The sequence below is a fragment of the Bacillus rossius genome, chromosome 5 (assembly GCF_032445375.1).
Source record: "Bacillus rossius redtenbacheri isolate Brsri chromosome 5, Brsri_v3, whole genome shotgun sequence".
NCBI lineage: Eukaryota > Metazoa > Arthropoda > Insecta > Phasmatodea > Bacillidae > Bacillus > Bacillus rossius.
Window position 1 is genome coordinate 67,893,727 of NC_086333.1, and position 12,674 is coordinate 67,906,400.

At 39.3% G+C, this 12,674-nt stretch overlaps 1 protein-coding gene across 3 annotated transcripts in view; it reads left to right on the plus strand.

Annotated features, from left to right (window-relative positions):
- Positions 1-5,462: 5,462 nt before the first annotated feature.
- LOC134531956 (general transcription and DNA repair factor IIH helicase subunit XPB) overlaps positions 5,463-12,674 on the plus strand; it is a 34,640-nt gene continuing 27,428 nt past the window's right edge. Inside the window, exons 1-6 of one of the 3 annotated variants that reach the window (XM_063368053.1) lie at positions 5,463-5,718; positions 5,799-5,908; positions 6,603-6,683; positions 8,071-8,201; positions 10,555-10,665; positions 11,961-12,110. In XM_063368053.1, coding sequence (XP_063224123.1) covers positions 5,878-5,908; positions 6,603-6,683; positions 8,071-8,201; positions 10,555-10,665; positions 11,961-12,110 — 504 coding nt within the window. In that variant the 5' untranslated portion in view covers positions 5,463-5,718; positions 5,799-5,877. Of the gene's footprint in view, positions 5,909-6,602; positions 6,684-8,070; positions 8,202-10,554; positions 10,666-11,960; positions 12,111-12,674 lie in introns of all 3 variants that reach the window. The other 2 variants (XM_063368054.1, XM_063368052.1) reach the window with 2 other exon arrangements.

The window sequence follows — 12,674 nt, forward strand, 5'->3', positions numbered from 1 at the left end:
ATAATACGGTTTTGAGGTAGTTGGTTAATTCACCGCCGCAATCGCCACCATCTCTAGGGCATCGACTTGTGGTGGTCCCTAGCGGACAAGTGTCGAACTCTTCAAACACCCCTTCCCCTCCCGTTGAACGACCTCGAGCTGCAGTGAATGATAGATGGGGGGTGCGGGGAATGACAGCGGGCGACAGTGCTGCGCTCTAACGTGTAAATAACAACTAAGACGATACAGGGCGTTACGGCAGCGCACTGCAGCGGTGAAGTTCCCAAGCTGCTCATCATACGCTTCTGAAAAACTTAGAGTAAATCCTATCCACTCGTGACTTCTATACAGTATATATATTCAAAGTTTTGGACTTATAAAAAGGTAACCATAATTATACCCTATATTTTCAGGTTAAACAACATTCTAGAAAGAGTGTAAGTAATAAATAACCATGCAATTATAATGTAGCAAATGACTGTAAAATGGGGCGGGGGATTGCATCTCCTATCCTAAGTCCAGGGCCCATAGTCGAATGTGGAGGCCATGTTTCAGTGTCCTGGTCTCCAGTCCCTCTCAGGCTAAATTCAGGCCACAGCCGAGACCAGACTCGATCGGGAGGCGACCCGCCAGCAACTGTTTCTTTGTTTTTCTACCATTATGTACCTTTCTATTTCAGTAGTATTTTAGTGCCTTGTTAGTTTAGCTACAGAACTGGCAGCAAGGACCTAGTTAATCGCCTAGTACTGAAGCAACAAACCTGGTCATTGGAGGGGCATGACCATGGGCCCACGAAACGTGGACCAAGAGTAGTCTGGGAAGTTGCTGCTGCAGAGTTTTCCTACTTGGATGCGTCCTCGGTCAGACAAACTGGGATGGAAGATCCACTGGCACCTCAGAGTTAGAAGCTGCTCTTCCACAGATCAAGCAATGGGCAAGTAATCACCCTATCATTACCAAAGCGACCGAGCGATGTCTGCAACGTCTCTACCACTCTGTCGGAGATGGGAGTGACAAATATTAGAAATGGCTCTGCTAAAACCTCGGATTTAAACCTAAAGTTTGGCAAGAACATTAATTAAAATTCACTGAAAAGTAAATATTATAAAGTTTCCGCACATGTTAGAAGTTATACTTCTAAGGCCTTACTAAAATATTAACCCGAGAAATTTTAACACTAAGCAAAAGTTTGTATACTTGTTTTTGTTTAAACGACAAAAATTGTCCAGTAAAACCTTCCTACAAACGAACCTTATTGAGCTGATTGAACATGATTATTATATTATCATTTTATTTCATAAATAAAAAGAAATTTCCATGACCATATTTGAAATACATCCCTTGAGGTTACCAAGCAGGCATTCTAACACTGCGCTACTAAGCCTCGGGAATTTGAAAGGAAAAAAATATATATATAATAATCATTGTAATGCAAGTTTTCATAGGTATTTTAAAACTTTAGATTACTTTTTACTATAACTAAGTTAACCAAATATATTTCCGTGTAGTTCCACTGTATCATGAAGCTTCATTTGTCACACCGATACATTTGACATGTCCCCTAATGTTCATCAAAAGGACCATATACAGTTTTATGATGATACAATAAATCCACCAGCATTGTGACACATTTCCGTTCATGGCTTCTATTGGCTGTGAAGCCAGTTCTGGGTTTGATATTTTACGATGGTTCGGTGATGGGTTATGGTCGATGGTTGAAGGTGGCGGTAGGCTCTGTGAGCGCGAACCTGTCCAGTCCCAGTGCTGGCTGAGAGGCAACTGCACGAGCTCCTGATAGCCACATACCACTAGAGGTTTGTTTATGTGCGAAACATTGGATAGCTGTTCGCCTGGACAAAGCAATGCTTAAAAGAGAGTCATGCTGAATTATAACCTTAGTCAAATGAAATTAGTTTTATTACACTGTCCATTATTCACTTAAAAATCAGATAAATCAGTGAACCCTGGTTGATTGTCACACATGCGACAATATATTGCCATCGTCCGGGGTCTCGGGCTCGAGTCCCGGTGCGGTTCCTAGCGGGAGTGGCTGTTGCAAATGTAATGAGTCCGGGTGGGCGCCAGACTAGCTCTGGTGCTAGTCGGTAGTTGGGTCGTGGGGTCGATTTCCCTGCGTGGCCCACTAGGACCGTCGGCGGTGTTGCGTGGGTTTGAGGAGTTCCCTACTCGGCGGTGGTTGGGAATAGCAGGTTTAAAGAAGCATACGCTGAAGTGAGGTAATAAATGACGTGCGTCATTTATTCAGTCGACAGTGGCTCTGGTGTAACGTTGTTGGTTACACGCCACGTCGTACAATAGGTGACGTTACAAGATACAAATTACACAATTACACGCAACTGAGTCTGAGAGTTTCTGAATTACCGTAGCACAAGTTTAAAAAAGGAATGTTACACGAGGTTGCGTTATACAAGTTTACGAATGTTACGTGGAGAGATGCATCGCACAAGTTTACAAAAGAAATGTTACACAAGGTTGCGTTGCACAAGTTTACAAAAGAAAATGTTACACGAGGGTGCGTTGCACAAGGTTACAAAGAAATGTTACAAAGTCACTAATTATTCCGTATTATCATGTCCCTAGGCGTTTCTGAGCCTGGCTGCTCAACGAGGGGTGAGGGTGATTGGAGGCGGCCAATCCCGTAAATCTGCGTATTGAGGCGGTGCTCGCGTCCACGGCAGTGGAGCGCGGACCGCAGCTAAATTCGCTCAAGAGTTCCCTTACGGGGAGTGTCAGCGCCGGAGCGACTGAGATTAACAAAAGTTCTGTCCTCGGGAGTCGGCCCGTACCGGATAATGCACCTACCCCGCGGACCAAGTGTGGTGCAGGGGGGGGGGGGTGATATTTATGTGGCCGGATTAGGTCCTGGACCGAAAAACTGGACCGGGTACACACGGAGAGATTATTAAAAGGGTTTGAAGAATGACTATATTTACCAGAAGTGAACTCGGTGTGGACAAAGGATGATGTCTCTCCGTGGGACGTGCGTCCGCCCCGGTCCACGAGTCGCGTTGAACTGGCGTCATGTCATGGCGTCCGGCCGAGGCTCGGTGGCCCTCGCGCCAGGGTTTACCTCATTACGTTAATTTCTGATCTGATAAGTTAATAAGAGAATTTAATGATGTTAAATTCTTATATTAATTATAAAGGCTGAATCAAGGTCATTCGTCCCTTCTACGAATTGAAAGCTATTATATTTAAGAATTATTATGTTTGAATTTTTACGTCACACCAGCGACTGTTCATTTCTTGTCAGATTGCTCTGGTGGGGTTAATGACGCAACACAAGGTTTGAATAATTATGTCATAAGGTCTGATTGATTGATTCAGGCAGAAGGCCGCCAGGGGAACACTCACACGCGTATTGCTGTAGTTACACACGTGAGTGCCCGGGCACTCCTACGTCGCACTTTCATCAACCGACTTTAAATTAATACGTAATACTGTTTAATAATTAGTGTTTGTTTTTATAACGTGGTTGATTGAAGTGACAGTCTGTTTATTTGGGGGAGGCCGGGTTCTACCTTAGTTGTTGGTGGCTCGCCTGACTCGGGTGGGCCATGGCTAGGGGCGCGTTCCGTTAGCGGGGGTGAATACTGGCGGTTGCAGGTCGGGCTTTAGGGTGGCCTTCGGTCGGACGACGTCAATATCCACCCGTGTTGGCATCGCATGGCTGTGCTGCACTTTGCCACACTCTGTACTGTGACAGTGCGGTTGCGTTCCCTTCCTGTGCACTGCTCTTAGCAAATACATAAGCCATGATGAGGCGATGATGAGACATAACTGCATGTGCAAACTGAGAGAGCACCAACAGGTGTCAAGTGATGCCTTGAAAATAAAAGTGCAATGGCACACGATTAGAGGTTAAAAAAATGAACAATATAATTGAAGTAACAATTTTGATTGGTCTCATAAAGGGAAGATGTACCTCTTCCACGAATACAACTTGCCATCGTCTGGGTTCTCTTGTTCGAGACTGGGCGTTTATCCTAGCGGGAAATTGGCTCTTATTGAAATTATGTTCCAGAAAGGCGCAAGGCTAGCTCATCGGCTAATCAAATGTGGGTATTGTGGGTGCGTTGCCCCTGCATGGCCCGCTAGGACCGTCGGCGGAGTTCGTGGTTGGAGGGGCCCCTAGCTGGTGTAGGGATGCTCAATTCAATAACAGACACAAACTCGAGATTTAGATGGTCGTTGGCACGTCGCGCACGGGGGGGGGGGGGGGGGGGGCGCGGAGTGGCCGTTTAATTAGATGAATTATTACAGTCACAAATTATACTTGCACTACACTTGTACGTCGCACAAAGAATTACCCTACAAAGTTACAATTAGTCTAATATGAGTGCTATGACGCACCATCACTATGTTAAGCCCTCACGTCAGTCGAGGTTAAGGGGGAGGTTGATTGGAGGCGGCCAATCCCGAAAATTGTTAGCTAGGCTTTGTCCGGATTCATTTGTGGGAATCGCAGCCGGCAGTTAAACTAGACACAAAGTTTACTCGTAGTTGTCGTCGGTACCTGTGCACTCGACCTTAGCGAAACTTCATTGTTAGCGGGAGTCCGGCCGTGCCGTAAGACATTAGGACAAAATTACTAATTACCAGACATTAAACAAGTGCGTCGTAGCCACTCCGCACCACTAGGGCACCACACGCCTGGAGCGGACAACGAACCGCATTAACATTCACCGCGGCCACTGGCCTGTATTAAAGTGCCAGTGACAATGATCAAGTCGGATTAGGAGAAAACCCATTAATACAGTTCACAGGGAGACAGCATGTTAATAAATTTACAGTCGCCAACTTGATGCCACAATTCTAATAATTAAATAGGTACTCTAAAACAATTGTTAAGCCTTAAGCACCAAATTACCAGGTGCTACCTTTTAATTGGGCACCTGGAACGTGTTTTTAGCTTATAATAGAGCAAATTAAGTTAATGTAAGTTTTTGGCGCCGACTCACAAAGGAGGTGAAAGTTTCCCTCCCTTGCGAGGCGGCCATGTTCGGCAGTCTCCAAACACTCCACGCCGGGTCAAGACGTGTGTCTGTGAGCAGCCCTCCACTTTGTTCCACCGATCGTTCATTCTGTAGTCACTTTAATATTTAAACCTTTTCTTGTACTTCATTGCTGCTCACGTCGACTCGGCGTGTATTTTGGGGACCCGGGCTTATCTGGACCGTTTTCCTTTGTGGTTCTGCACCGCGTCGCGGACCACGCCATTTACGGCACTGGCCGACTACAGCCAACACGCTTTTGCTAGACTACCGCGCATACGCCTGCTGGCTGTAACCTCAAGTAAGTGTAAAGTGTAATTTAGGATCACACTCACCAGAGCCCCCCTAAGACAGTTAATTTCGGTACTGGCCATCTTCAGAGCACTAGTAACCACGCCCCGTTGTACACATTAACAATAAAATGCTATTATGTCAGATGCACATTGGGGAATCCCCTCTTGTAATCTCATCTCTCAGAGCAGTAAAGATGGGTAGTTCAGTTCAATCTATTTATTTACTCAAGGATTTAATTGTTGCATACTATAATGGCTTTTAATGTAACTGAAGAGTCTGAAGTTGACTGCATCGTTATATTTTTTGAATTCTCAACTTAAGAACACAAATTTATTTCATTGTCGGTTAAGACCACTCTAAAAATTCCTGTTCAATGTTTACAATTATACTTACAAACTTTGATATACAATGACAAATTTCTTTGCTGTAGGTAAGCTCTGCAGTGTTTATTATCAATTGTGTTTATTTATCGTTGTTCTGCAGTTCTGCTGTTTTGTTTATGTGTTGAAGGTCCTCTACTTCAATACTCCTCGTCAAGGCTTATGAGAGCCAATGAAGATTTTGTGCTGTGCTGAAAGGTTTTAATAGAATGGGTGGGCCTAAACGATTCAAGAAAGATGGTAAGTTGGCTTTATATAAGCAATTTAGTATCAGAATCTTTTAAGTTTGCGGCGGTAAATTTTGCGAATAGGTTATGTTATATATTAAATACGTGCTTAGTATTAAATCAGCAATTACAAGCGTTCCTTATTTTTGGGTAATGTTGACACCGGAATATACCTATCTTAGTGTGTTCTTGTATGAATATTACATTATGTACTTTTGTTTCCTAACATAACTAAAACCAAGTGTATTTGTAGGAGGCGTCCGGGTTAGGGAGGGACCTAGGTGAGTCTCAGGCCGAAGCCTATACGCCTAGTCATGTCGGGGATTAAACATGCTGGGAGAGAGTCGCATGCATTGGCCAACCATGGCAGTGATTGGAGGCATGACCAACTTCCCTATCTTAAAAAGACTAGGTATATTAAAACTATGCTAAGTTGGGCCCAGGTAAAACTTGCATAGACACAGGAAAAACCCTGGGCTTAGACATGCGAGATGCAATTGGCATGCATTAATATTGTAGGAGAATACAGGAGACAGAGAGTGGTTTGGATAAAGAGATGGTCAGAGGAGAAAAGAGTCTAGTATGCAGAGGTTGGGGCACTTGGATGCAATCTCCGCTTGCATTGTGTGATTGCAGCTTGTTAGGTAATGTGTAAATCTCTTTACTTCTATAGGTAACATAATTTAGCTGATGTCTTACTGTTTCAGATAACAAGAAGTTCAAAAGACGGAAGAAGGATGATGATGATTATAATTATGAGGATGATCTCGGAGACGCACCAGCTGAAGGTGGGTGTTTGATTTTTAAACAAATGTAATTAAAAATAAATCAATGTAATTTAAAAAAGATTAGGGTATTGTATTAATGCTACTGAATATGGGTTGCAGTACGTAAAGTCTTTTTTAATGTCATCAGTCATTTGTACAGTTCTGCCAAAAAATTTCATTTTAGCTCAGTAAAATATTTAAAATATTTTAAAATTACAGGTTTGCCATACATGTTTGAATTTTTTAAAATCCAATTTAGCCCCCTCCCCCCCTTCCCAAATTGCCATTCTTAGTAAAGTAAAGGTTTTCATGGCCTCAAAAAATATTATTTTGTAGCAATTTTTTTTTTTCTTCCCAGAGTTGGATTTTTGCTTTTCTGTCTCATCTGCCACTATGCCCCTCCCCCCCTTTTTTTTTTCTTTTTTTGTATGCCTTAAAAACCTTTTTTATGGACTATAAAGTATTTAATAAAGTAGGTACCCTTCTAGCCAAATAATCTGATGTATTGAAGAGACAACACAGGTTTCCTTGTTCATAGCGTGTACCATATTGCCTGTGACTCAGTTTTATTTCATTTTGATTGGTATCAATAACATGTGAACACTGTTTCTTTCAACAACTAAGGATTGACCTTGAATATAAAAAAAGCTGTTATGGATGCGCTTGTGTATCATACTTATGATTTCAAGCAGAAATGTCACTAGTAGTTTAACCTGACGTCCAGAATCCATGTGAACACTGCTTGATTAGGGACACGATTATATGGTGGATTGTGTTAAAGCTGAAATAACGCTGAAAGCATGTCAATACACCATGTAACATCGAAATGCCTGTTAATACACCACAAAGCACAGAAATAAAACCAAAAATAATTAAATTAATCAGCATATTTAATCAAAACTCAATCCAGATAACAAAGACATAATCTTTTAATATATTAAATTCAATGAATGTATATTATTTAACTTGGAGTTTGTACCTAAATGTATGTACAAAATATATTGGAAAAAATAATTCCTTTTTTAATTCTGCAACTGTAATTAATAACTCAATTTTACATTTTTACATCATTGGTACATTTTTCAAAGACACATCTATTTGCTGATTTATTATTATTGTTCCCAGTAGTTGACATCCTTGTTATAAATTCTTACATTGTAAAAGTGCATCATGTATTAGTCATAATTACACTGTTTTGAAGTTAGTGTTGTTTAAAATTTAAATGAGGTAGGTATTTGTTGAGATAAACACAGTTCACACAAAAAAACAATATCACAAAAATATCCTCTTAAAAAAACAAAAAATTGGCCTAAAATTGAAATGATAAAATCTTGTCTGTATGCTTGATTGAACTGGCATCTGTTGGTGGTGGAACAGATTGTGAAGTTTTGTTTGACGTGTGTCGCAGGCGTCCCTGAATCCGCCAAGAAAAACGTGGAGACGGAAGACCAGTCGGTCCCAGAGGATGAGTACGGAGCGAAGGACTACAGATCGCAGATGGAGTTGAAGCCAGATCACGCCTCTCGCCCTCTGTGGGTGGTGAGTTCACCGTCGTACTCCATGAAAACTGACATTTTAAAATGAAAATTCTGCCCATGGTGCTAGTGTAATTTTCCTACCCCTGGCCGTAGCTTATATAGAGTGTCTAGTGGCCATGAAAGTCATGAAAAGGTATTGAACTGATAGGCCTGTTCGAATAATACTAGTTTTTTGATGCAAAGTGAATATCAAATCGAATGTTTAAAATATTCGCAATGTCGAATTGAATTATTAATATTGTTCTCAACGATACTGTATTAGACTTGTTTGATAAAATACAGGATTGAAGTAAAAAACAATTGTTTAATATTTTTTAATGTTTGAACTGATAAAGAGATTAACCAGTTGGGCACTAAGTATATCATATTCAATAAAAAAATTATAGAATAACCGTGCATAATATTAATATTGAGCATTCATAAAAGCAAATGGAGTGCCACCTTTTGATTATTTAAGTAACCAACTTTATTCAAGCAAAACGTACACAGCACACAAAAAAAAAACTCTAATGAGAGAATCCAAGGCTTTTAGGGTTTTAAAGCTTTGCAAAAAAAAAAAAAAATTGGTTGTCTGTTAAGTCGGTTTACGGACGAAAGTTTAACGTGACAACGTCATAACAAAACATTGATGAAATGATTGATCCAGAAGGAAAGGAAATATCATATTCGGCCTGAGACTGAGGCGTAATAGGTTTTTGCAACCAAACCATTTAGGCATTAAAAATATTATATTCTTTGAGGAAGAATTTTTTTTAAAATTTTTCTATCTTTTGTATGATAAAATCTACCTCTGCATACTTTTATGAATAAAATTGAATCATTTTTATTGAATTATCACTATTTTGTATGTATACAAAGGAGTGAAATGAAATGTACAATTTAAGTAATAAATTTACTTTTATTTGTATTCATTAATTTAAATATATTTATTACTTTAGAAATGTTGCGTGCGCCGACATCCTTTGGATTGAAAGTTAGAATTGCTATCCTCAAGGCCACGAAGCCATACTTGAAAAGTAATATGTAGTTTCAGATGTTACATACATACATATTTATAAAAATTTTGTTCACGGTAGGGGAATAATATTATTTCGTTTTTATAACACGATTTTATAACAAATACACATCCCAAATACACCAAAATTATTTATAATGTGTTACAATATTTTTTAAAACATTGTGCATAAGATCCCGGGTGTAATTTGAATTATTATGTGTCACTGTAAAACACCATTGTTGGTTCAAAACGTATTTGAATATTCAACATTACTTTTAAATAACCGTACCGATTGTGCTGAAAATCGGTGGACGATCGTTAAATTACATAATATTAATAATTCAAACGACGAAAATATGATTGAAAAGTCAAATCGATGGTTGTTCCAATCGAGTGGAAGAGAGATGCCACGCATGCGTACAATCTACAATGAGCAAACAGGACACATTCGTAGTGGGACATCCGTAGTGGGACACTTTTTTGTGCGTGCAGCCGGCGCGGCGTTCATCGATTTATTAGACGTTGTCACGTCAAAAAATATGGGAAGATTCACATCAGACTTGAAGCTTTGCATCACAACCGAAGCTTAAAATGAAACGAGTAACAAATTTCCTGGCAAAGTCAAATCAAATATTAAAATAAAGCTTTGCTTGATTTGCATACCTGGGATTCAATTTTTCGTGGACCGGAAGCATGTGAACTTGTGGCTTCTATGACCTTCACACTGTCATCTCTCCGCTCCCTTGTCCACTTCACCTCGCTTCAGTTGTTCCCTAGCGTGGCCAAGAATAAGCCTGTTGTCCGAGCTTCACGTGACCATGTTGGGAGGCCAGTTCAGAGTTGTCATGCTAGCTGGCACATTCATTGGAAGGGACTGGTCCGTGAAAATGGAACATTAGGAAGTAATTTTTTTTTTTTTATAAATTTCTTTTTATTTGTGTGGAATTGTTCTATGCAGTCCTTGCTACTTTGAATTTTGTTGTAGGTTGTTGTGTAATGTTAAAAATTGTTTAGTTTTGTTCACTGTAATGTCTTCATGCAAAAGTTTCCCTAGCATGTTCAAATGATCACAGTAAAATAATTATTTTCCCTACATAAACTAATTTGTATAGGAGAAACATTTGGGAAATTCTATACTTGCTCTGTTGTACTTGTTGAGACGTGGTCAGCGGATCTCATAGTAGCTTGAATGACAGTGTGTGGGAAACCTCATAGCTTAACAGCCAGCCTCATTTAATCTCATCCTCCTTACATTGCTCATTTTCATGTTGACGTTGGTTTGAGGTTGAGAGAAATGTGGCTGTGTGTGAGTAAATAATTTTTTAAGGTTTTTGATTAATGTACTTCAATCTTACAGGCACCAAATGGACATATTTTCCTGGAATCTTTTTCACCAGTGTATAAGCATGCCCACGACTTTCTCATAGCAATATCTGAGCCTGTCTGCCGGCCTGAGCACATTCATGAGGTAAGGTTAGTGATACGTATTGTAGTGTAATATGTGTGTTCATATACTACCCACTTAAAAATAAACTCTGAATTGGTTCACAGTTTAAAGTACTCAGCATCCCTAGGTCATTAAACAGTTAGCAGAATGTTAATAAAGTACATTTTAGGGGAATAGAGAGCAACTGCAATACGGCATCTTGGTTTCAATAGTTTTCAGCCATAACAATGTTCTTTCGTTTGATTTTCAAATTTTGCCTTCATTAAAGCATATTATATAATTTAATGAAATACCATAAGTTAATAGTAACTGGCTACAAGTAGTTTACCTTGTGAAATTATTGGCATTTTAGTACGTATTTAATTTAGTTTGGGAATGACTATGATTATAGTAATACTGTTTGTTATTAGAAACCATGCTAATGATCTGTGTGAATTTCTTAATGTGTTATCTATGCTTTTAAAAAAAACTTTCAACTTGAGGCAGCTATTCCAAGAGACAAAAATAAGGGTTTAGGTGTTGAATTCACAACACCTGTTCCCTAACCTAGTGCATGACAGGACACAGCTAATCCCTTATTTTTAGGGGATGGAACTTTGTGTCATATCTGTTGCCTAAATTCATCGCATGTGCAGAGCTCACTGTTTCGGTGATTTCATCCAGATGGTGGACCCGCGTCTGTCACCATTAACTCACACATAGTCACTTAACGAATCATTGGGGGTATGTACCAAGCATGTTGGCGTGCTAAATGAAACTTTATTATAGCGAAACTATCCTGGAATACATTCAGTACACTTTAATGGTTGTAACAAGAAATAATTGCAACTTAAAAAAATATTTTAGAAAACTAGAGAAGCTGTTCTATTTTCGTGTGATGGTGCTATCCCTTGTATCTTTGCCATAATAATTGTATAGGTGGTTGCTCAAAGCCCACTAGAATGCGTTGAAATCAGTTTCTGTTCTCGCGCAGGGCACCATGTATTACCATGTTGCAGATTTGTTTCCTTATTGGGATTTGGTTTGGACACGTTTTGGATTATGGCCTGCAAGTTGGGTCACGGTTGTATCCCAACAAGACATTGCATATTCGCTACCTTACCCGAATGTTTTAGAATATCACCCTAAGTTATAAAATGTTATGTTGGTATGAAAACTGTTGAAACCAATTTTGCGTCTTTCAGTTTCTATCTCTCCTCCGTAATAAATTTATTAAAAGAAAATAAGTATCTGCATCATGTTCCTGTTGTATAGTTATTGTGACAGCAGAGGTTCACATGAGTTTAATAGGTTATTGTTTCCTAATGGTTTTGCAGTACAAGTTAACTGCGTACTCACTGTACGCTGCAGTCAGCGTGGGCCTCCAGACGCATGACATAATTGAGTACTTGAAGAGACTCAGCAAGACCAGCATCCCTGAGGGTATCATAGAGTTCATCAAACTGTGCACCGTCTCTTACGGGAAGGTATACAGTGCAGCTCTTCGTTTTGTTGATTTTTTTTATTTCTTTACTGTACGTGTTACATTTTTTTCTATGTCTACAGTTAGGGGAAGTCAGGAACTTATTAATAATGTGCACAAAGTCAGTACTTTAATATGAAAATATGGTTTTAGTAGAGACTGTTCATGAAAAAAATTAAACTAATTTTTAATTTTAAATAAAAATGTTTTGTCTTATTACAAAACTAATTGGTCACTGCTGAAGCACTTTTAGGAAGATTTGTGTTTTAGTTCTGTATTCAGTGGCTTGCTACGTACAGTAGAGTCCCGCTAATCCGGACCCCGCCTAATCTGAACAGGGCTGGGACAAAAAAAAATTATTTTTATAACATTTAAGAACTGGTAAAAGGTAAAGAAAAACACATTTTTTCAAGTAATGTTGTATGTTTATTAATATGTACATAAGAAACTTATAATTTTCTATTTCACTGTCTAACTGAAAAGAGAAAAAATAGGATTACATACATAGTATTTAAATACATACGGTATGTACGCATTGCAATTTTTTGAATTTACTTACATATTATAT